Source organism: Epinephelus fuscoguttatus, linkage group LG9 (assembly GCF_011397635.1).
Source record: "Epinephelus fuscoguttatus linkage group LG9, E.fuscoguttatus.final_Chr_v1".
Classification (NCBI taxonomy): domain Eukaryota; kingdom Metazoa; phylum Chordata; class Actinopteri; order Perciformes; family Serranidae; genus Epinephelus; species Epinephelus fuscoguttatus.
The window spans coordinates 9,254,710-9,281,065 of NC_064760.1; the positions used below are offsets into that span (position 1 = coordinate 9,254,710).

The 26,356-nt window shown below is 40.0% G+C and overlaps 1 protein-coding gene across 6 annotated transcripts in view; it reads right to left on the bottom strand.

The window, feature by feature from the left end:
* Nucleotides 1-108: 108 nt before the first annotated feature.
* The window catches only part of ldb2a (LIM domain binding 2a), a 127,646-nt gene continuing 101,398 nt past the window's right edge, over nucleotides 109-26,356 (bottom strand). The window contains exons 5-9 of one of the 6 annotated variants that reach the window (XM_049585136.1): nucleotides 24,410-24,493; nucleotides 17,539-17,662; nucleotides 13,671-13,724; nucleotides 12,768-12,898; nucleotides 109-1,262 (exon numbers count right to left, since the gene is read on the bottom strand). In XM_049585136.1, the coding sequence (XP_049441093.1) occupies nucleotides 1,032-1,262; nucleotides 12,768-12,898; nucleotides 13,671-13,724; nucleotides 17,539-17,662; nucleotides 24,410-24,493 (624 nt within the window). In that variant the 3' untranslated portion in view covers nucleotides 109-1,031. Of the gene's footprint in view, nucleotides 1,263-12,761; nucleotides 12,914-13,668; nucleotides 13,725-17,538; nucleotides 17,663-24,409; nucleotides 24,494-26,356 lie in introns of all 6 variants that reach the window. The other 5 variants (XM_049585135.1, XM_049585134.1, XM_049585133.1 and 2 more) reach the window with 5 other exon arrangements.

Here is a 26,356-nt window from a genome sequence, read left to right on the forward strand (position 1 = left end):
ACATATATCAAACAAAATAAAAATCCTATAAAATCATGCAGGAAAAGGCTTTAGTATCAGTTTGGGAGTAGGTCGTTAAAGGGTAAGAAGTCCAATTTTTCGAGGAGGGAAAAAAGAAAAGAAAATCAACATTAATGCATCAATGCGTGTCGGCAAAGTTCACATACTGATCGGCAAAATTACAACGTGACTGCAAAGGATTCTGAGAGAAGCAAAATACCAATAGACCACGAACACAATCAAACTGGTTTGCATGAAATCACAATCTGTGACGACCGCAGTAATGTGGAAAAAACAATCCTAGGACACGATTTCCCCTCGTTTGAAAGGAGTCCATAGCGGTAGAGAACTTTTATTTCCTCTTAATTGGAAATGGAAATAAACAGCAACAGCAGAAACAAACCAACAGCCGACTGAATTTCCAATAAAAATGCAATTGCCTCAAACAATGTTTCATTTGTCTCCAATGTGGTTAGACGCTTCCATTGGCTCTGTTAAAAAAACACCTTGCCTTCTCACCGTTGAGCTTGCCATTTTTGAGACATTTTTGTTTGTTGTTTTTATTCTTCTTCTTTTCTCCCCTCTGTCTACTGTCAGCATGATGACTCGTGACCTGCAGGTCAACCAATCACAGCTGTAGTATTCCACTAGACGAGAGGTTTGTATCTGAGGGAGAATTTGATCCACAATTTTCCACTGCATTCTTGAAACAAAAAAAAATGCCCACGCCTCGGTATTTTTTACATTACAGTTGCATACGTCCCGTACGCATTTGTTGTCTTTGACATGTGGATATTGCTGTGCAATGCTGCCAGTTCTCAGTGTTCTCCAAGATGTTACAGTGAGTCAGAGAAGAAGAAAATATTCAGAAGATTTTCAGCTGGACACGCCAGCGGTGAGTTTGCAGATTCTGATTCAGTACAATGTTATGAGGCGTAGAAGCACGGCCCTCAGGGGAGGAGGGAGAGGTTAAAAAGTCCAGTCCACATGGAGTCAAGGATCTGTTGTTTTCTTCTTCTTCTTCTTTTGTTTTACTGCGAGGGCTGGGGCGCTGTGCTCTCAGGCTTGCTGTCCTGGGCGGCGGGGGGTTTGCTGCTCCAGGGAGCGTTGTTGCCCAGAGCCGGGGAGCTGTTGAAGTCGTCCTCGTCGTCCAGGCCATTGGTGGCGTCGTACTGCGTGTTCTCCAGGCGCGTTATCAGACGCTCATCCTCGTCCCCGAACTCGCCGCCCATCAGGGTCGGCTCGCCCACCACCATCACGTCCTGGAGAGAGGCAGAGAGGGTGGAGAGTGAGTTTACAAACTGAGAAGAAAGGAGATTAGAAATGTTCATGTTCGTGGGTTCACACTTTTTGAAAAGGTCACGTCATGTTCAGGCTGTGTCGTTTCTTTGTCACACTCACAGCTGTGTTGTTTAAACTTTTTTATTCATAGACTTTTTGGGGACTTCCTGGTTGAATAAAGGTTAAATAGATAAATAATTATAAATTGACAGGCACATGCGCTCTATCTGCATCAACATACTGCCACACCTCCATTTCTCTATATCAGGTCATACATGAGCCCAGAGGTGTTTAATGGAGAAGCAGTGCTGTTGTCAGGCCGGCCCGGGTCTCTGCTGCTACTTATCTTATAGCTGCTGCTTCACACTGTGATTGCTATGGGCTAATCTATGCCTGTCATTACAGACGCCATCATCACCACTGCAAATGTTTGATTTCAATCTTCTTATGGGTAAAATCTCACTGAACCACCACGAGTTAAAGGATCAAAAATTAGTAGTAAATAAATAAATTACCACCCAACGGTTTCACTGATAACAGGTTGAGAACTTTTTGTTTCCTACTTGTTAATTATGTTTTTGCTTTTGTCACGTTGTAGATCACACTGTAGTTAAATGTTTTGGGTACACTGTTATTTAATAAATTTGTCCAATGCATTAGTGAATTAGTGTTTTTAAATACTGATTTCTATTAAAACCTTTTTTAATGAATATGGTTTTATTATGCTCTGTAGTTAGTTAAGAGGTTACAGCCTTCGTCATTTGTGCGTACACATCGTCTGAGGCAGCTCTAAATTTTTTTGCTTAGTATGAACAAACTCAGGAGGGAAATATTGATGGATCAAAAATGTGTTTGTAAAAGGTTTGTAGGCATGTTTAAAGCACAGATTTGTGTGTATGCACTGTTTGTGGATGACGCCCCGTGTGTCCTTCCTAAAGAAGAGTATGCAAAAAGTATAATTTTGTGTGTAAGCAAATATAAAAGTAATACTTATCACTCTAACATGTAGACCTAAAAATCCTCTCAATCATCGTTTAAAATGTATTTAGTTTTGTCTTATTGCTAACCAGGCTAAAAAAAAGTGTTTTATCTATGTTTGCTGTCTATTGCTGCTCTGCATGTCTAAATGTAATGATAATGTGTGTGTTGGTGCTTTGTGTTGCTAACATGCTGTTTATTGTTGCTGTGTTATTGTATTGTACTGATGCTCTGCTGTTGCCTGTTGCTTTCCATGGCTTCTGTTCGTATTGACTATTTCTAATTGCTGTACTTAAATGCTGTCTTTATGTCTTTATGCTGTTTTTGTCCTGTGAATTTTATCCTTTCATTGGTTTCAAAACACCTTGCCAAAGGACTGCAGTTGAAAAGGCTAACACTGGCACATTTACAGAAATGTGGATTAATGTGCGTTGTCCTTATAAATGAAACAAATGAAATGAAAATGAAAATAAACACAAATCATCTTCTTAGTCACATTCTTAAATATTTACCCCTTTTTCTTCATGTTAAATTTGCCTCTTTCATCACTAAACCCACTTTTAGTTCAGCACTTTTATATTATTTAAAACAGTCTTAACTCAGTTTTAAAACTGGTACACAAATATAATCAATTTTTACACAAGCACCCGTGACATGTTTTCAGTTCTGTGCAGGACCGTCCACACTGCACCTCGGGGTGATTCAAAATTAATATGCTTAAAGTGAGAGAGAAATCACCAGAGAAGAAATTAATTCATATCTGTTTCATCTAATTCTGAGACCAAAGCACCATCTGAATATCAAGTGAACTCACATCCACCCAAAAAGACCTTAAAGCATCTGCATTCCTTCAGAGACATGAATATGCATGTTTGTCTGTTTCACATAATTTTTTTTGGAAAAAAAATTTAATCAGATCGACCGCCTTTTAAAATGGAGGGTTAAAAATATAACGAGGTCAGAAAGACAAACGTTTTCATGCAGCAGCTGATGTCTCCACAGCTGCTGATCTATTTCTGTATGTTTACATGTTTTCTGTTTCCCATCTGAGCGAGGAGCGCCCAAACCCTCTACGATGGGAGGTATTTTCCTTCAACACGGACCCCCCGCTTGCTGAGAGTTTGTGTGTGTTTGTTTCAGTGTGACTGTGTGTGTGTGTGTGTGTGTGTGTGTGAGTGTGAGTGTGTTTAGGACAGGCATTGGTGTATCCAGTGATCCCATCCCTACGGTCGACCCCTCTCGAAGCACTTGGTGCAAATGAAACCTTCCCGTACAGAAAGCGGATTCCCCCGGCGCTCTGTACCCGCCCCAATCAATACTCATCATGTAAGACATATTTCACAGAGATGGCCCTCTCACAGCGGGTCAGGGAAGGGAAGGAGAGAGATTTAGTTGTTATCCAGTGCTATCTGTGACTCCTGTGATGAGTCTTTAGAAAAGGGGGTGTGCTTGTTTTATTCCATGTTTCAGGGCAAAGTCTTCTGCGCCTCATGAATGAAGTGAATTTCTGTGGACTGGAGTTTAATCTGTGAATTCAAACACTGATCAATAAGCTGTGAATCATGACTGTATTTCTTCGTGTGTGCTGAGTTTGTGAATCTCATCTCCCTTTGACTGACTAAGCATCTCCCGGCTGGCGAGCCCCAGCGCCACCCACTGTAACCTGGGAAGAAGCTGTACAGTTAAATGGAGCGCACGCTTCACTGGCCAAGTGTGTCAACGCTGCCTGGCTTGGGAGATCTCGCTCTTCTCAGCCATCTCCTCCGCAACACACACACACACACACACACACACACACACAGAGGAACATGCACTGGCACACAAACCCAGATTACTGTACAATCACACACCTGAACACAAACACAGACAAAAGCACTTGAATGCAAACTCAGATTAACTCCATGTATTGTACACAACAAAGCCTGTACGCTCACCCAGGACTGTACACAGAAATCCTACAGAGATAAACACACATGCACAGAACAAACACACATCATCACTCCCAGCGAGCGTTGATGTAAACATACAAACGAGACAACTTAGCACACTCCAACACCCCTCCCGCCCAAAACTCAAAACACACACACTTGGATCAAGAGCAGGAGAGGCAGTTTATTTATCCAAGCCATCCCCAAAACCCCCCTAGCGACCACTTCTACACCCCACTATGCCTTAATCAGGCTAATTAATTTAGGTGAGCTTTTCAACTAAATGACAATATCCACACTGATTTGTCAATTTGCATAGCTAATTAAGTCATTAGCTAAAAACGTGCTGATTGCCAACAAGCCATGCATTCACCATCTGTTCCTGAGAGGAGGCCTGTCAACCTACCTCTGGCCAATTTTGGGCCAAAAAAAAAAAAAAAAAAAAAAAATCCCTCAGACGATAACAGCTGGTGGCTAGTCTGAGACTGGGGAGCGCTAATTGTGAGCTAATTAATACTGTCAACTCGTCTACTCATCTCGTTAAGAGTTAGCTTTAGCGCTAGCTTAGCGGCGAAGCTTTGAATGGGCCGTCGCAGCGATGAACGCCTCCCTGCTCCCTTCATTCACTGAGCAGCGTCATTAGCATTTTTTTTTTAAAAACAGAGATTAGCAGTGAGTAGCTTAGAGGACGTGTTTGCTCCTCAGGCATCCAAAACAACAAGTGGGAATTTAAAGGAGACGTGGCGGGAATGTGACAACAACAAAAGAGGACAGAGAAGAAAAAAATGTCCTCTGAAGAAGCAAAGTCAGAAAAACACTTTGAAATTAGATAATAAAAAGTTAAGTCAGCCGGCCTGATGCACACCTCATGTTTACCGTCCATCACCCCCTCTGTTTAGAGAGACAGAATCTACAGTTTAAATATCATCTATTTGAATTGAGGAATGAAAAAAAAAGCAGAGAGGTGACATGGAAAAAAAGAAATTAAATATATCAAAACAAAAGCCTCAAAGCTATGTAGCCATCTCTGCAACCTCCATTCTGGATTTATCAGTCCTAAACTGTGACATTACATGACGGATAAATCAATCTGCCAAAGTGGTATCGATCATTGTCACACTGATTTGAAGTAGGCAGGCTTTTTCGGGCCATTTGCCATTTGCTGATTAGTTTAATTAGTTTTTTTACTTCATCCAAACATCTTAAAACTCATCTTTACAGGATGAAACCAGTGATATTCTGGATTTTTCTTGTCAACAAATCTACTGAAAAGACCAAATCCAACAATGTGCTTCTGTCTCTCAGTGAGTGAGGCTCTCGGCTTTGAGCACATTTGTTCCCGCTGAAGATGTAAATCTAAAAAAAACTATAAAAATAAATAAAAGCTTAACAGATTCATTAATAACAAAAGGCTCAGTAATTCCCTAAAACACCTGGGAGTTGTAGTTTTTAGCTAATGTTACTCAAATTGAAGTAAATGGTCAGTCTAAGTACAGGAAGTTCATTTTCTCATTTGAAACCAAAAACAAACAAACAAAGAAAAGAGTTAAACAGAGCTGATTTTCCTTTTTTGGTGCCAAAATAAAAAAAAAAAACCCAAAAAACTAGAAAAACAAATCCAAAATCCGTATTTTTGCAAATTAGTAGCCTCTGCGGTGTAGTCGACTGAGAGAGTGCAACAGAGCAGTGGTTGTATTACACCCAGCGAGTGCAAGCTGACTCAAGAGGTGACATATTTTAGAAATGATTTATATATTTTTGAGATTATTTAATCTGAAAGAACAGAACTTGCACGAACTATAAGTAGCATTTGTTTAGGGACTATTTTTAGACATGAATTAATACACATTTAGCTCTCTGCTTATTTCTGTTTTTTCAGCAGCTGGTCTTAAAATAAAACTGCAATGCCCACGTTCATATTAATGAAGGAACATGTCACAAGGTAAAACAGTGTAGCTCACTGATGTGTTTTTAAAACAACAACGCAGCTCTGTGGCACAAACGAATAATGTTTAGATACTCAGACAAACCTTGTTAGTATCATCAGTTCATTGTTGGTTTTGGTCTTTTTATTGGACTTGTAAACAATGAGGAAAATTTAAAGTAAAACCAGCTTTAGGGATTTAAATAAAAACTAATATTTTATAGAAAATTCAATCAACACCTGAATTAAAGTACTAAAATGAGTTTTAATGCAAGGAGGCAACAAAGATGAGACTTTATCTGTTCATATTGTTTGCAAGTTAATATAATTCAAGACATGAAATAAGTATAAATTAAAGGTTTGTTTAACCCAGTACTACATGAGATACAGAGCCTCCTAAATCTTCTCCTTTAATGATCTTCAATCTACCACTTTGATAAACAGCGGACGGACAGACAATTACAGGTTTAGTCCATGATATGTTGTACTTGCTTTGGATGCACTGACAGCATTAAGAACCTGCTGCTACAGACCAGCTTTGTCTAAGAAACATGTTCGGCACTAAATTCAGCCCACTAGAGGTCAGTGTTGCTCATTCTATGAGTCCCCCCCCCCCCCCCCACAGACATGCACATACACACACACACACACACACCCTCCCCACCTTCCTTCCCCGCACCTCCTCTCCTCCAGCCGCTGGTAACCCCCCCTTCCCCTTGCGAGGGTCCACTCCTTATTGTCATTGGGCTCACGTAGGCTTGTGCTCAGCCACAAACGAACAACTTCTCAGACAAAGACAGCAGGCGTGCAACATATGTAACCAGCATGTTACCAGCCACGCTGCCAGTCTTAAGAGGCGTGTGAATGCACGGCATGAGGGGTACGGGTGGTGTGTGTGTGTATGTGTGTGTGTGGGTGGGTGGGAAGGTGGTGGTGGTGGTGGTGGTGGTGGAGAGGGGGGGGGGCAGTGATGGAGTAGAGTGTGTGCATGTGACGGAGGAAGGGGCTGGAGGTGGAGGGTTGTATACAGATATCGGTGATAATGAGAGCTGGCACAGAGCCAAACTGCCTTCTAGAGAGAAAACAACTGTGCACGCTGTGTGTGTGTGTGTGTGTGTGTGTGTGTGTGTGTGTGTGTGTGTGTGTGTGTGTGTGTGATGTACATTATGTATGTATGAGACGGAGAGGAGGAGGTAAGAGAGGAGGGTGAGGACAACAAATCTGGAAAGATGACGTGACAGCTAACCACGGGACAGGACATAGAGGGACAGCACAGTGTGTGTATGTGTGTGTATGTGTGTGCAGGTGAGAGAAAGAAACACTGTAAAAATGCCAAAAAAAATTTACTTTGCCTGTGTTAAGTGCCAAGCAGATGAACACCCCCAACCTGGCTGAAAACTGAAGGAACAAGTCGACCCAGTATTAAAATTATTCACCCACGTAGAGCTGCACAAGTTCTACAATGTCCCTGTGTTCAGCTGTTTCTCCTACAACAGTGGATCTCCAACTTTTTTCAATAATGAACCCCCTTTGCAATATTTTTTCAGCCCCCCCCTATTTTTTAAGTACCCCCTGATCAGTGGGGAACATTTCTGGTAGAAACACACAGTGATCGAACATAAACATTAGCATGAATGTGTTTGCTCAAACAGTTAACAAGAGCATTTCTAACAGGAATACTGAGTATAAAATGTGGTTTATCAAACTTATATTTGCATTTTTAGTTGAACTTATAGCATAATTAATTTGGAAATTATGCGTGACTATTTTTTAAATTAATATTAAAAAAAAACTTCTGTGCAGTACTCCAAAGTGCCCCTAGGGGTACCCGTACCCTCACTTGAGAAACACAGTCCCATAAAGTGCGTGCAGGTACAAGTAAATTTGCAACAGCGAATAAAAAACATACATTCCTTTTTTTAGTCAACATACTGTAATATGTCAATGTCAAACATTTGCCATATCACAACGTATTGTTTATATCTACTCTCACACCAATGCAACTGGGCTGGACAACCACAAAGAAAAAAAGGCAGATAGTCAAAGTGGAAAATATGATTTAAAAAAGTATCATCAGTGCTACTGATAATAGTCAGTTAGCACCCTTCTTGTTGTGCACAGATGTCCTTAATAAATTGCCTTTTTTTAAACTGATCTCAGCCTGTGCACCTTTTTTTGTGGCCATCCAGCCCAGTTGTCTTGGTGTGCGGCTATCTCCTCTGCAGTCCTTTTTTTGGTTGTCCATTGTACCAACGCACCCAAGATAGACTTTATTGTCGCGCAGACGCAGTTTCACAGCAGCTCTAAGACTTTATATCTACTCTTATCTATCTGCTTATAGCAACTAAAGCATTTAAAAACTATTTAATGGTTCAGTTTAGACACTGAAGAACTTCGTTAAAGTTAGAGGAAAAACTATGGTCTAACTATGGTCGCAGCATCATTAGGGCAACTAACGATTATTTTCATGGGCAATTAACATGTTGATTATTTTCTCAATTAATCGATTAGTTGTTTGAGCTGTAAAATGTCAGAAAATAGTGAAAAATGTTCTATATTTTCAGTCTTCAAATGTCTTTTTGTCTACAACGCAAATATATTCAATTTACTGTCCTCAAGGAGCAAAGAAACCAGAAAATATTCACATTTTTTAAGCTGGAATCAGAGAATTTTTACCTTTTAAAATTCGTAATAAATAACTAAAACCGATTAATTCCATTAACCAACAGTTGATAACTAATCAAGTGATCGCTGCAGCTCTAAGCACCATACACAACATGTTTACTGTATCAACATTTAACTGACACCCAGATCTCTGAGGTACGCCCTGCACTAACAACACTCAGGACTCAGGTCTTTGGTGGTGCAGGGGAAACACAATTAAGGCGGGAATTATGTCTGTTTTTCAAAATATAACATATAAAACAATTAGAAATTAGCTCTTTAAGTTCACCTCTAGGGTACAGGGTTGTTATACTGCACATGCTGTGAATATAGAGAAGCATCAGCGCCCTTAAGTTTCCCATTAAGCAGAATTAGTCCAGTGTACAAGACGAACACACGTTATTTTCAACCTTCAACCCTTTAGCGCTGCTCAGTATCAGCCCACTTTTAACTGAACTGCAATGACCTGTGCTCAAAAACAGCAGTGTTGTGTGCCGCACCAGCGTGGGTACAGAACAGTAAATTGGATGCAGTAGCGTAAATATAATACAGTGTGTGTATAATGAGCAGTGTATGGAAACAGGTAGAAAACTAGAGCCTGAGCAGACAACACACTCACAACAGCATCAAATCCTCCAGGGGAGTGCCAGGCATGTGGTGCAACACTCAGCTGTTTAAGAGGCTATTTAACCTCTAACTGTGTCAAGTGGCCTGTTACAGAGAGACATGCAGCAAAATCAGACCCTGAAACACAGTATGCAGAGTCACAGGGATGGATATTCTTATATCCAGGTTACTTTTTCTGAATGACAGTCACAGAACAATCCTGGGTCGTTGATACTATTGTCGGTCAGATTTATTTTGATTATTATTGGTTACTTGTGTTTTCTTTGGGTACTGGCAGGTCACACACCCTACTGCTGGTGCTAGGTAGTTTAACCGTTCACTAGTCATTGGTGAAAGATTTCCCAATTTAAAGGTATTTCAGAAATACCCTTTAACTGAAAAATATGATGGGATGCCCTACGGTGGAAAGTTAGTAAGATGATCCTAAACTAATTTAAGCATTCTGGTTTTACTGTCTAATGTCTACAGTAGGTTTTAGAAATGTTTCCATTAAACAAGATTCAATACTTTTCCTAATAAAAAGGAAGACGACAACTACTCTCAGTGCTTGAGTCTACAAGGTTGCCCCACCAATTGTATACTGGCCGTACCAAGATAAGATCTGCAACAAAAGATTTATCTAACAACTTTTGTGGGTAACAATCATAGGTGTAGATTTCAGGGGGGGATGCAGGGGACACGTGCTCCCTAATATTAAGAACATATGCATTTGTTTCCCCCGATAAAAATGTGAAGGTAGCAGTGGACTTTTATTTTGACGGAGACATATGCACCATAAATTCCAAATTTGTGCACAAAACTTCATCAGAAAATTAAGTGTTTGATGCTTAAAATCTCCTGTTTTACTGTATGTGTCCCCACAACATTAAAACCGACGCCCTTGGCAACAATGGATAAAAGTAATTTTCTTAGTCACACAAAAGATTAATTTACTAACATCTGCACAAAATACTGTAAAATCTCAATTAATAGCCCGTGCTATTATTTGCTTAAATCACTGAAATCAACAGACCTATATTTATTTTATTTAAATCAGTATGAATATTACTTGCAGTAAGTGAGTTACAATATTCCAGGATTACAGCACCTGGCTCATGACTTTCCCTTCTGATACTTTTGATCTGAGGACTCTTACAGACTAAATGAATATGAGTAACTCTCAGAATAATCGAGGAATGGACACATAATTTGAGGTAGCTAACAATCGCTTTTATACATCCAAAGAACTTCTGTAAAGCAACCAGACCAGGCGTCTAATTGAGACAAGGGATGTTCCTGGCGACTAATTTCCCTGTCGAGTAAACGAAAATTTTAATTAAGACTAGTCGACTAATATAAAAAAAAAAGGAAAACACTCAGAAAACAGTCCAAATTATTATCATTATTATTATTATTAAGTTATCATTTTGTATCCCGGCACAGTGTATTCAGGCTCAACATATTCCATTAACTTCCTGAAGCCTTTACCTTCAACAACGTTAAGTTGAAGCATATCTTGCGAGGTCATTTTGCGTTATGTTCTCTGACCAGGTGGAATCACAGCGTCTCTGGGTGAAAGATATCGAATTGGTTTGATTGTGGCAAGTACTGCTAGCAGCAGCAGCCGTCCGTCTGTGCAGGTTAACATCCAAATGCTTGAGTTGAATGTGGTTGCGCGTTGCTCCAGTCGAGTGACTATATACCAGTTTTTTTCTGACACAGCCTACATGCTACCTTGTTTTCTTTTCTAGATCAAAGTACTGCCAGACCACACTGGTTTTGTAAGAGGACATCTCTCCAATTTCCCACTGTGCTGTTTTAAAACTCCCGTCTGCTCGAGCATTACCACGGTGAGGGAGACTGCTGTCTGATGGCTCTGTAGCACCCACTAGTGGCGGGCGGCTGCATGACAGTTAAGCAGCCTTGTACATAAATAAAACACTACTTAGTTTAACCGACTTATATTTCTGTTGCAGACTAGCGTAGGGTGCAGACATTTCATTTTTTTTTGTTTGGATGACTAATTGCACGCATCTCTAATTGAGACAAGCCTTTATTTGTCAAAATATGTAGCCACACCAGGCCAGTAAAAGGGACTGGGTGTTTAATTGGGACTAGGCTTTTAATTCAAGTTTTACTGTAACCTGAAGCTTAAACACAAAAATATCTGTATCAGGCATCAAACGCACACATCAGTTTAAACATAGTTTGACCTTCTATATCCAGTTACAACACTGAAAAGTCACACAACTAGATATTGGCATATTGTCGATATTATTGTCTAATATTGGTTTTATCGTTTTGCATTTGTGTTTCTGTAAAATTTCCAGCAACTGTTCCACATGTACTACTATCATGTTACATTCACTGTTGCTGTTCTAATAACAGCACAGTTTGTTGCTCAGAAAAAATATCAGAACTGACATACAGTAGTTTTACTCTCAAATATTAATGGCAGCTTGAAAAATCCCAAAGGTCGAGCGCTAGTTATCACCCACGTCTTCACTGCAGGACACTGTAACAGTGTTAGTCGTGAAGCTGATCCACCACAAATTCATCAGAAATGTCTCATCAGTTGCTGCTGCTAAATGACCAAAAGCCACAGGAAGTGGCTGCAGCTGAACTCCACACGAAGCTCTTTCAGTATTGTGTTTTTTGTTTTATCCTAGCAGCCGGCGTATTATTTATCCAGAGCTCTTTACATTCAGACAGTTCCAGACATGCAGTAAACTCTGCTACAGTACGAGTCCTCTGGGCAGCTGAGAGTTCAGTGTCTTGGTCAAGGGCATTTTCAACAGTGTCACTTTCCCCGCCCACATTTCCCATTTGGTCCAGAGATTCAAACCTTTTTTTTTTTTTTTTTTTTTTTAAAACCTTTAGGCTACGGCCACTTGGTTGAGCATCGGGGTCAGAGGGGTCTTTTTAAACATACATAGTGTGAAGTACATGTAGAGTACTGGAAGAGAAACTGAGGAAGAGGCGGTGATGCGATGCTACCTGCAGCAGAGGAACACTTTTATTCACCTTCCGTACATGCTGTTTATAATTTTATCTGCTCTTGTATTATTTTCTGCTTTGATGATTTTTAATGTCGTTTGTGTCACTCTTTATGATATTTGATGTTTTTTCTCTTTGTCTTTCGGGGCGGGATGTTTTCATACAAATCCCTCGAGGATTCTTTGTCTCACTGCACAGATTTCTTTTCTAGCCTCTCCTCCTGCAGTGTTTTTTTCTCTTTTGTGCAAATAAATTAAACCTAATAGCTGCAATACCATTAGGAATACCTTGTGACTGTGTGTAACCCTGCAAACATGCATGTGGAGTCATAGAAGAAAAAAAAAATAAAAAGAGGAGGCAAACCGAGTGGAGCTGATGCTTACAGGTACCTGACTGGAGAGGCTGAAGTTGGTGGCGGGGCTGCGTTTCTTGCTGGCGGTGGTGCCCACGCTGCTGTTGGCGCTGCTGGCTGAGTTCTTCCGTTTCCTCCTCTTCGTGGTTGTCTGTCGGGCGGGCTCAGCTTTGGCGCGACCAGCAAAGAGAAACAGAGGCAATGCCAAGAACATAATGCATACAGACGGAGACAAGGTGCAGGGGTGTGTGCTGTGTGGAGAGTGTTTTAGGTAATACAGTAGAGAGGCTCGGACAGGCGGCATTATGAGCGGAGACACAAAGGAGTGCAGACAAAATTGTGCAAAAAGCTTGCATACATGCATGCCCACACACACACATTAAGACACATTACATAGACAGGAGCGACTAGTCTACAGTGGTCCATGCTTTGTGTTCGTCAGAGGTGAAACTGCACGAGCGTTGACATCTCCCAAGACATGCACTAGTAAGAAAGACCCCGTTTCATTTGCATAAATGGTCAACAATGAAGCCTGATGCTCAACGTAATGTAAATTCTGTTAATGATTTCGGGCGCTGCACCGATTGCGATGTTCCTCAATAGCATGAGCCAGATTAAAACCGCTCTGCTGAGGCAGAAAGCACACTCCTGTTTGTCTTAGTGAACATGTAATTATACCGTATCCATTCTTGTTGCATTGCTATAGATTTGATTGGCCGAGCATGAGTGTGTTCTTGTCATCATGATTTGCTTGAGAGTTAAGTTCTTACATGCATTAATCTGGCACATGTAACCTGTGTTTGTTACATTACAGGTATTAGCGCTGTTTTCGAACATGCAGATGAAGTTGCACACAGAAAAATGTATTTCATGGCATTCCAGTAAGCAATTAAAATGCTGCTTTCCTATAAGACTGTGGACAGTGTAGGAGAGAAGATACCTTTTTTGTGATTTGTGGGAAATATTTCCGTTTTGAAGTTCTGTGGGTGTCCAGCTGAAACCGGAACCAAAATCAGTTTTATTTGATTCAGGTGATTGGATATTCTCTTAAACAATTTAAGACAGAATGAGACCAGAGACGACAACAGAGAAAAGGAAGAGGAAATAATTGAACTTTCAATGCCATGCAGATGCTACTTAACACCACTGGGAAACTTATGCTTAGATGAAAGATGTTTTTCCCCAATTATGAGTTATATATAATTCCTGAAGGTGCAATTAAATCACAAGTGAAATCATTATCATCAAAAAGATATAGAGTACAGATACAGGTTAAATAGAGATCTTGGTGTTTCTAGTATTTACAAAATAATCTATGTAGTGCATAATTTATGAATACATGATTTTGCAAATTCTGCCAACATTTGTTAGAAAACATCATTCCTTTTAATCTCCAGGGAGACAAGAAAACACTGCTGTGATCTTCAAACAGATGTCTGAAAATGAAATACATTTTTCGAGGTTCTTACTAATCACACCAAGGGAGATGCTTTTTTATATTCAGTTACAACAACCAGCGACTCATGATACAAACAAAACTGAAACTATAAATCAGAGCCAAAACAATAAGGGGATTTTTTTTTTATCAGCATCTTTTCTTGTTTGATTCCTGACTTTGACAGACGTGTGTGCAAAAAAAAGCGAGCCCATTGTCAGAGACAATCATTTCTGTTATCCGACTGGTTTCCTTCGATGCTGAACCAGTGACGCACTAAAATCACTTCCATTTCCACCAAAAGGACTTATCAGAGCATAAATGCGCCTGTGGCTTCCTTCCTGGCGAAATCCCAACCAGTTTCCAAGCTGGAGAAGAATTGCAGGAAAAGGGGAATGACACGCCACCAAAAAGGGAAAGCCGCAATTCCAGCTAAACTGCAAAGTTCAGGCTAAACTTCATGTGAAAATACAGATGTCAAGAAACAGCCCTGAAAAACACTCTGAGGAGGGCTGACTTTAATACAGCATTAGATTCATTATAACTAATATTCAAATGGTTACCATTAAAGGGATAGTCTGGATTTATTTTTTAAGTGACGTACTTATCTTTAGTCAGTGTATTACCTACAGTAGACAGCAGTTGGCATGCCACCAGCTTGGAGAAGCAGACAGGAGTGCTGAAACAGAAGCTAAGCAATGTTGCTGTGGTGGAGTCAGCAGTTAAACATATTTTAGCAAACAAAAAAATAATCACTATCAGATTAAATGTATGCTATATTAAGAATATTTTCATTGTTTGACCTTGCTGTCAGACAGCCCTTTCCGACGATGAACTGAAGCAGATTTATCTCTCTATTTAAAGCCACCAGACTCCTTTGAAAGAACTGTAATTTTACCTTACAGAACTCAGAAGCTGCTGATCTACCACCGCCAACATTGGTTAGTTTATTAGTGTTATTAGCCTCTTTTACACAGCACGTTCAAGACAGGAATATTGCACCATTATTTCACATCCCTGCTCTGTATGAAAGGTACAAACACAGAATGCGAGGACAGAGTTGTTCTGCCCTTAAGCCATCAATGTAGGAAGTAACAGAGCTGAATTGACTTCTGTGTAAAAAGTGTAAGCTGGCAGGATGGGACGCATGTGACTTTGTGACAACGTGTTATGTGAAGCTAAAGAAAGCAGCTAAAAGCACTTAGCAGCTAACTGAAAAGAGGAGGAGCAGCAACCAAAAATGTCCGCAAATTGGGGAGACAATGGGGTCCAGGAGTTACCCTCTAAGCAGAGGATGAGATGGTAAATGATTCTTATTGCCATGTCTTGCCATTGATATTGTTTAGAAAGCACTGTGTGATGCGGCTGTCATGTCACACACTTGAAGCCAACGATGTTGTGTTACACGTCAAGCGTCTTTTGCTTCGGGACAACCAGCTTGCGATGCAAATTCACACAGTGGGGCGGCATTATACCAGCATTGTTTGTCTCTGTGTAAAAACAGGCAAAGCTGGTGTAATAAAGGCTGTTCATTGCAGCAGTATTGCAGGAACTCTGTGTAAAAAGGGCTATTGTGTGACTTTGGTGAGTCCAAACTAACCCTCTAAAACAGTGGACCCCAACTGGTGGGTCACGGTCCAGAAGTGGCTCTGAATGTACTGCAAGTGACTCGCACTTTATTGTTAAGTACAGTGAGTTTCTGGCACAGAGCTTTTATTTTGACGTGCCCTTTCCTGCTGTTGAGTGAGTGAATAACGGACAGCTACTTAACAGAGACGACATGGCCAAATCCAAGTATGATGCTGCATACTGTATATCAAACTGTGTGCTCCTTGAACTAATGCCTGAGGAGAAATCTGGACCCCGTGGCTGGACCAGTTGGGAACCACTGATCTAAAACACAGAAGTCACACAACAACACAAACAAACTAACCGATTGAGGCAGTACTAGACCAGCAGCTCCCATGTTCAGTGAGGTAAAAATACTGTTTTTGTTAAAGGAGTCTGGTGGCTTTCAAGACAGCACAGATAACAGCTTCAGCTCCCTCTTCAAAAGGAGCTGTCTGACGAAACAGTGAAAATATTCTTAACATAGAGTACAATAAACTGATATAGATGTTTTTTGGTGGCTAAAATACATTTTGCTGCTGCTCCCATCCACAGCAGTACATTGCCTTGCTCCCGTGGCAGTACTCCTGCCTGCTTCTCCGAACTGGGGATGTGCCAACTGCTATCTACTCTTTGTAATACACTAACGATGGATAAACACTTCATACACACAGTCTCTTAATCAAGCTGATGATATAAAATAATTTCATAGACTACTGTATATCAAACACAATAAAACAATAAAGCTGCATATTCTATCAAACAACATCACACATTAAGCTGTTTCTCATAAACCCCACATATATGATTTTCATCCATATAGGATTTCATATCAGGCTCTCTTTCCATGGCCACAATTAACCATCAATACAAGAGCTTTTTTTTCTCCTCAGACTTTATATTCATAAAATGCTTTCCATGTATTTTTTTTCCTCTCTGTTTTTTTTTTCTTCTTTTCTTTGAAGAACGTCGTCGACACTGGGGAGCCGCTGGCCGGGGAGCTGGATCTACAAGTCTGATTACACCCAGCACTCTTAATTAAAGTTACACAGGTCTGAGTCAAAGGCTTTTTGACTGGTGTTGGTTTTTAAAGACATCTCGTCACGCCTCGCTAAGCATTGCTGTAATTTGCAGCCACTGCGATGTGTCCAAAAAAACTCGGCTTACTCTTTCTCTCCAGCTTAAGACCGCACAGCCAATTTAAGCCTGGTACTTTTCAGAAACCGCCCTTAAAACATCAATCATAGAGAGCTGAGAGGCCCAGTTAAGATTGGCGAGGTTGAGATTCAGGAGGCAGCCCTGAATTCTGATTAATTTCACATACCTGACAGGCAAAACATATTTAAGGGATTAAGACATATAATGGCAAATTTGGAAACATAAATGATGCAATAAAAACACAGTCTGAGAAAATATATTCCTGTTAGTGCAAAGTGAGTGATGGTACAGAATTAAAAGCTGTTTTTTTTTGTTTTTTTTTTTAAAGGAAAGGGAGTCAGTTAAACCTCAGTAGAGGAAACGATTAAGACTAGATACACAACATTTTTAGAAAATGTAAATGATTTTCTGTTGTCATTTCATGCCAGTTTGGACAACTACTCCTTGTTTCTGGGGCCTGTTCAGAGAAGCAGGTTTAACTGGGGTTATCTGAAAATCTTTGCTGAGAGAAAACCAGAAAACCTCTTGTCATATTCGTCCAGATTTGTGGACAGAGCTGCTTCTCTAAACAGGGGCAGTGACAGTGTTTTAGTAGGTAGGTAGTTACCTGGTGGGGCTACCATTCTCTGCCACTTCTGGAATAGGCATGTCTTGAGACAGTCCCGGGGGCTGAGGTTGTAGGTCTTGTGCCTTGACATGAGCTCCTGCATGGGCTCCAGGATGACACACAACTGCAAACACAACGGGACAAACCACAGTTCAGTTAAAGTAGATTTATTTCACGTGTGATGAGAGAACAGTGTCCACTGCTGCAGCCTCTTATCAAGGTAGAGCAAAACAACATCCATAAAAACACAGAGTTTGTTGCTCAATTAATCACCCACGGACTGACTTTGAGTGATTAATTGTGCAGTAAATCTACTTTTTATAGACACTATTAATAAAGTACCTTTAAAAAACAGGTTTATTGTCAAGAGCTTCGGAGAGAAGACGGGTAGAGGGAGAGAAAGATGGGCAGGAGGATACATTTTAATATGGGCAGCCTTTGTTGGGCTGTTTACAACCCACAGCATCATATGAATGACACATTCATGCGTCAGTACACACATACTTGGAAAACACTGAACAGTCTCTTGTTCCCACACTGAACTCCAGCAATATTCTCCAGTTAAGTACAATATTCAGTCAAAAGAAAAACTGTAAATCTCTGGTGATCTGCAATGAGTGGAACCAGGGGTCAGCCTGTCATCTTAAATACATCAGGCTTACTTTATCCAGATAACATCTGGATAACATTACTGGTCAGCCCCCCTTTCTTTAATAGCACCAACCATCCAAAGGCTTGTTGGTGCAGTCTGAAGGAAGTGATTGGACAGTTATAGTGCTGTCTTGTTGCTGGACCAATCACAGAGTAACACTGGGATCAAACTCCAGGCAACCTTCCCGTCTTTTTCCTCTTACTGGATGAAACTGTTTTCTTTTTCTTCCCAGACTTTTCTCCACCTTTGAACATTTGACCATTACACCAACCTCTCCCAGTCCCTCACACCCACAGCATCATTTGTTTTGTTAATTATCATGAGCAGCGCAAAGTTTTGAGATGGTTACCTGTGGCATTTTGTCTGAGTTTACCTGTAATGTCGGGACGGTTTTCACCCGATTCACTGAAGTTCTAAAGCAGTTTTCAATTAACAATGGTACAAAAAAATTGGTATTTTCATTTTGAATTTTTCATATTTTCAAAGTTTGGCTCACATAATGTTGTAAGGACCCCATACTGTGATACAATAAATCACTATTACAGCTGATTTTAGCTAAGTGCAGATAAATCAGCATCAGTTTATGTTGTCTAAGAAATAAAAAGAAAATTAAGTAAAGAAAACTAGATTTAAGTTGATTTAGAAACAGTGTCAACAATGCGTTGTGGTATCTTAGTTACAACTGTTACAAAAAAACTTTTAAAGGATCCTTATCAAGACATTTTGTCTATGAACAAACAAAAAAACCCCTAAACTATTGTCAATATGTTGTTTTTAGATGTCTTTAACTCAAAAATCAGCAGCCGCCCCGCCCACCAAGCCTCCGGGCGCCCTGTGTGCGGGGGCAATGTCCTTGATTGGGGCGGCCGTGGGCTCAGTTCCAGCCTGTGGCCCTTTGCTGCATGCGGTCCTCTGTCTCTCTTCTTTTATGCTTCTGACTGTTCTGCCATTAAAGGCCAAAAAGGACTTGCTTGAGTTCAAGCAAGTCCAGTTGGCTACGATAAAGCACTTAAGAATACCATGACCTGGGTGACTGAGAATCCTCACCAACAAAACCCTCAAAAAAAGAAAAAAAAAGAGAAAGAAATCAGCATTAGCCTAAAAACTCGAATATCTGTCAGGCTGTAGTTGCTATAAAATATGACTTGTGTATTTTTGTTCTGGGCTGAATATTCTACCTAGCAGAACAGACACACTCATACTGTTCCAGGCAAGCAGCAACTTCCAAGGCAGAAAAATGAAGCCAACATGAGAGCCACTCCCCGCAGACCCCTTTGTTTAAATGCCCAACTTTACAGCAAACAAAACAAAACATGTTTACAGCCTGGCACAAAAGATAGTTTTGGTCTCTACTGCTAATTCCTCCATTCATTACACCTGTAAAGTGGGCGAATTGATATATAATTCACCTGTTTAAATGTTATTAAGACTTAAACAGAGGCTTAATTAAGGACGTGGTCGCTTTGAGTCACAGGATGTCTGCGAGGTGTCACTACAGTCTATGAGTCAGAACCAGCCCTCACGTCTCCACAACTCCACCCTCTCATCCAAATTTGGTCACTTCTGGCTCCAAAAATCCAAGATAGAGACGGCCAAAAAGCCAAACTTGAGACCTCAGAATGGGAGTCCACAAAACAATGGGTGATGTCACAAAGGCAACGTCCATTATTTTTATACAGTCCATGGTTCCAAGCAACAAGTTCTCAAAATGACATGACAAAACATGTCAGTTGTAATTAAAGAAAAAAAAAAACATAAAGCATTCTCTGATCTGATGCCACTATCGACAGGAAAACATCTAAATGTGCTGTAAAAATATAAATATGTTTTCATCTGACATCGCTGTGATTAAGGTTTGGTTAAGTTTAAGCAGTTAAGTTTGGCTTAAAAGAACTACTTGGTTAATTTTAAGCAACACTCATGGTCAAAAGAAGCCAACGCTGAAGAGAAACAACGGCCAGAACATACTAGAAACATATAGTATTCTGATACAGCAGTGGTTTTGGCCCCTAAGCCTTCTGTATATAGCTGCAGTATGGCTGACGGGGCAAGCAGTCGATGCAGTTGCTGCTTCCCAATCAGAGTGTGATGTAAGGTCAAAAAATACTGAAGAGAAAGAAGGCGTGGGTATGCTAACTTGCTCAAGGGCACTTTGACAGTCGTTACTGAGAGAAAGGAGACTGTTAATCATTCACTGCATGCTCAAATGATCTGACCTTCAGCATCCCACCACCCCTACATTTCTGATGTCAATTCTAATCAACATGCTCATCCTGTCTTCAGCCGTACAGTACAACTTGGAGGTAAAAAGAAAAAAACACGGGCAGGTAGTATCGTGTACTGCATCTATTACCTACGACTATGTGTTAAGGTTTGGAGGCTTTTATACAAATCACCCGACAACACCAGGAATCCTTGCAGCAATGTTTTAGCGTGATGGACGTTCAAACTAGCGATGTTCACCAGTCCCGGGTTTCAAACTAGTCGTTCTAACAACCGTAGTTGCTTACGCCAAATTACCCTACATAAACGCAGTAATGTCTGTTTCCCGTGTTAGGACGGCAGTGTTTTGATGCCATGCAGCTCGAGGTAAAGTGAACATCCCTGTAGCAGACTAATCCCATGTTCTCCTCTGATAGTTCCCTCCTGACACAGTAATATCCCTCCCCAGCTCAGCCAACAAGCCCTGGCTCTCAGCCTGAAAACAAGGGCTATTTTCAGGCTGAATAGTAGGAAGCCGGCAGCTCCAATACATGGAAAGGCTTAAATACTCCAAATGAAAAAAAAAAAGAGAGGGAGTGTGTGTGTGTGTTTGTGAGAGTGAGAGAAAGGCCAGTTGTAACCCCTGAGCCAGGAAACCGTCAGCCTCTTTTGGAAGGACTGATAAACGCTGGGAAAGGCCTTTTCCAGAGACACATTATTGCCAGTTTAATGTGAGAAAGGGTGTATTTTACCTTGACACCCTTGGATAACAGTAGGGGAAAATATAATTTGTAAAGTGTGTGATATGATGCATAACAGCGACTGCACAGCAGTGGTTCCCAATCTGGGAAATTGGGACCCACAGAAGGGGTCGTAAGATGGATGGAGATCTAAAGGAACAGTGAGATGATTTTTGGGGTACAAGATAGGTTTGTTTTTCTGACCATTCAGTAGTCTTTGCTTTCTTCTTGTGAAATACTTCATAGTTTTATCTCTCCAGGCCTCTATTAATCAATGAGGGGTTACAAGTAGACATTGATTTGCTTTAAGGGTCACAAAAAGCCAAAAAGGTTGGGACCCACTGCTTTACAGGACATAATGAATTCTCTATAAATCACTGACAGGTGAATTCACAAAGAATGGATTTCCGTCACTGATAGCACCATGAATAGCACATCACTTGAACTGCTATCTGCCCTGTCTCAAGGTCCGATTCACAAAATACATTGTGCCAATGATACTACAGCACAAACACGCCCATAAAGTTTTGCAAGTGAGTGTATTTTTGCCCTGTTTTTGCCTCAGATTGCCATTATCCAAGTGCCAAAGTATAAATGTTGCCTTTGTGCCGAGAACACAAAACTGAAAATAAAACTGAAATTGTGAGACTGCAAGTAACAGGTCCTGATCGACGAAGTGCAGAGGCATTCCTCAAAACTTTAGGCAAAACCTGAGGTTAAGTCTGGGTGTGACACCCCTTACAGATGCGCTTCAGTTGCCATTAACTCTCTGAAGACGCTAATAATTTCACTGTAACTATGTGTGCGCTGATTTTTGTGAATTTCACTGGTTATACAATGAGGCTCATTTGCATTGAGAGAGGCCAGTTTTGCACCCAACATATGCCTTTTATTTGATTGAAAGAAAATGCTCACTGCTGGAAAGACGGTCTTTTGATTAAACTGGACAGTCTCTGCAGTAGAAAGACACAAATACTTTTGAAGTTGGTGCAACATGATCAGAGAAAACAGAGGAAAAGGTCTGTGGTATTTGCCTCTACTCAAGAGATAGACAACCTACAACTACCAAAAAGCACTCCACCATACTGGACCAATGAATTACAGTAAAACGGTACGCTTAAATATCTTACTGAAAACAATTTGAGCGAGAAATGGGCAACACAGTTATAGAATCTTGGTTAATATTTGATCACCACTGCCTAGTTTTATCATTTGATCTCAGTATTTTCAGCCTCTGTTTTTACAGTACAAAAAACAGTGGCATCCACTTCCTGTTCACAAATTCGTATATTACAGCCAAACAAGACATTTTTGGCAAGAAATAGACAATAACTTGATAAAATCTTAGTTTGTATTTGATCAGCACTGCCTAGTGTTACGGTTTAATTTGAGTCTGGTCTCAGTTTGAGTGAAAGAGAGAGCAAAAATCCATGTTTCGCGTCATACATCAGATCTGAGTTGTGAGAGAAACAGGAAGATCTGAGTAGTTGTAAGATGGAGGGAAGTTTAAACATACTACTCACACTGTTATGATACAAAGCTGGCTGAAAATCTACAGAGTATCCCTTTAAATATGGCAAATGGCACAAGAGCACCATGACGCAATTTGCATTAGGGGGGCATTTCACCCTTTGCGGGTGCTTTGAGAATGACATAGTTTCTTTTTTGTCTTATTTGTGCAGCAAAAGCTGTGCAATCCTTTTGTGAAATCGCCTGTGAATCTGTAATTGAGCCTTCAGTTCTTACTCCCGTCTCCTCAGCGCCCTTTAAAACTGGCAATCTCTGTAAACTCACATGCTTAAAATGCAAATTAAATAAAATAAATAACATTGCTTTTAAACTAGTGGAATACTCTGTGTAGTTTATGGTGTTTTCATTATTATTGGAATGAAAGAAAACCTCAAATGGAAGTTAAATCCCTTGTTAAGATGAATGTTTTCTGATGCATTTAAAATAAAACCACATTGTGCTGTGGGAAAGTTCCTAATTTAACAGATGCACAAGGATTTATGTGAAATATGTGAGTAAGGTTTAGACCACTGAGGCAACGCACGTCATTTCAACAAACTAACCACTCTTCAAAAAGCAAAGCTCTGACTATTTAGACACAAACAACTTCCACAAAACGCATGTTGTCAGCAAACAGAAAACAAGGCATGATCCCTGTTTCATTGTTCCGTTTGCTAAGCACTGACCATCTGAATCACTAAAATAAAGAATGAACAGAAGCCAAATCTTTTAGTGTGTAATTACAGATACTTGAATTATGTGTTTTCTCTTTCAGCCGCATTACAGTTGCTTTCTGTACAGAAAAATCATTGTTATAGGAAAACAAAAACAGCCACCCTGCTTCCTCTCCCTCTCTGTGTCTTTCTTCACTCAGTTATTATAAGCAGCCGAGGTGCCGTTCCCCGATTCGCGCGCCATTTCACAATTATGAGTCTCAACAGGGAGCGTTCATTAATGTTATGCTAATTTTCTGTATCCAATTAATTCTTCTCTCTCCCCATCTCTCTCCCGCTCGCTCTTGTTCTCCCATTTGGAAATCGTAGCTGTCAGTCAACTGTGGCGTCGAAAAACACAAACAAACCCTCTGAAATAATCACTAATGTATTCAGCCGGCTTATACTTCCTATTTCCGTAAATTATATTGCTGCGGTCAGGTAGAAAAACATGTATATGCAGAGAGTAAAGAAGAAATAAGTGCTTATATTTTTTTGTTTTGATGCCGTGCACTTTTGAAATTATACACTCAGGTTTCAAACGCCCGAGAGTCATAAAACGTGTTCAGCACATAAATAACAGCACAGGCTTTCAATTCCAGTAAGACAGAGAAGAAATAGTCACATTAACAATCACGATATGACCTTAAATAAACTAAAGTGTTAATATGAGATTGCTGGAAAAGCATATCTTATTCAAACTGAATATTCAAACACTGAATATACCTGTAAATGTACATTTTGAAATAAAGCAGAGCAGATTTACTGCAGAGCAGATAATATAATCATGCCAAGGACCATATAAATATGACAAAATATGAATATTCTACTTGATGAAAACATCTTTACGCTGTCTAGACACATAAGTATAAGATATTTAGTTCAGAAAGTATGAGCAGCATGCATTACTGCATTTAAAAATGGACAGGAATTGTTCCTCCGTGTGCATTTAAGTGTGAGGGGAACAAAAATAAAGGCAGAATGACAATCATAGACATTGTCAGACGCACACACACACACACACACACACACACACACACACGCAGAGTCCTTACCCTGAGGTAGTTGAGGGTGAAGTTGGTCAAACCCATGCGAGTGATGTTTTTGGACAGTTGTTCCAGCACCTGAGGGTCTTGTGCCTGAAGTCAGCAGCAGAGAAATAAAAAATGAAGAACACATTTATATATAACCTAAACATATATATATATTTGTACATCTTTATTTTGTTGTGTTTGCATTCAGCCAACTACGAATAAACTAATTATCTACAGGCAATTAGGCTAATTGGCATTCATCAGATAATGCACATTCGACACATTCGCACCCTCGAGTCATAAATGCAACTACTTAACATTGTTATCGCGGTTGTGCCATGAAGCTGAATGGAAGTATTTCGGGGCCTTCATTTCACACTATTGTCAAACTGTGAGGCTAATTAATCAATATTATTTTGCCATTCCATTTAAATTTCCACACATTTTCAACTCCGTATCTTCGCTGCATTTGATGATGTCGCTCAGTGTGCAGGGGAAAATTAGTTTTATAATGTTAAGTTGTTGGAGAAACTGTGCAAAAATCTGCAGATGTAGCCCACTCTGCTATTTTATGTAACGTGCTTTTGTTTTTGCGGAGCTTAAAAAAACTACAGCTCAATGTGGTCCAGTTGACAGTTGCATCATTCACACAAAAGATTAAAACCAACCATCATCGGCACTGAATAGATTAATTGTAAAAGAGAAAACTCACGGAAACCCTGTGATTATACAGTATGTGTAGGAGTAAAGAATACGTCTTAAATAGGAACAAAGAAAAAAATAGCAATTATAGGATGACATCTGATTGGGGAAAAAAAAAGACTATTCACTAAGCTTGTTTGCCGCTCCAAGAATAAGCAGTCAAATCATAAAAAGCTGCAGGTATTGACAGGGCAAAACATAGCCCAGACTGAGGAGAAGCAGTGAGCACACTTGCATTCACTGCCTCATGAAAAATGCATAATTCTATCTCCAGTCGCATCTCTGTGTGGAGAAAGTCAAGAGGGAGAGCGAAAGAGTTCTTCTGTACCGTCAGCAGACCAACATGAGTGACGGGAGAATTGAATTAGTGTGCATTATTGGCCGATGGCGGATCAGAATCTGAATTACTTTACTCATCAAGTAGAATTAGTCTGAACGTACTGTACAAGGAATGTGTCTTGGCAGCGCTGGTGCAGCCATGTATCAACAATTTGTGGAGTAACACGAGCAAAATGCAGGCACATATGGTGCAGGGACGACACAGACACTCGGTTCAAGAGGCCAAAAACAGACAAACAACAGAGAATAAACTAAACACATGAAGAATTTAAGATGCATGGCAACGGTCCAAAGAAGATGTTTAAACAGTGGAGAAGATCTACAGTACATCATTATGTTAGAGAAGTCAGGAGGCTCCTCAGGAGTGGTGCAATGTAACTAAACACATTTTACCAAGTACTTAAAAATATCGATTCATCAATACATATCGATTCTGAATATCTGAAACAGTCAAAATGTATATTTTCTGCCTGTGATGTCAGTGTTTCTCTCGTGGTATCGTTTATTGATATTCAACATACTGTATCTAAGTTAGAAATTCCAATATTGTGACAACACCACCACATACTGTGCTTATGCACAATTTTGAGATAATGTTTTACACCTTCTGAGGTACAATTTATTTTTAATATTTATTTGACAGCGATAGTTCACTGCAAATTAAGATTGTATATTGAGAAAAAATATGATCATCTTTTAAAATATGACCCGTTGCTGAGATTTAAAACACCCATTTTTATATAATGTAGGAACAGTTAGCTCCAGCTTAACCTGGTAAATGGTAAAATGCTGCTTATAGATTAACGCATCAGTAATAATAATCTAAAAATATATTATCTAACAATTACAGGAGCGTTTGCCAGCATAAAAAATACTTAATTTTGATACTTTTAGTATTTTTCCTGATAACACTATTATATTATTCTT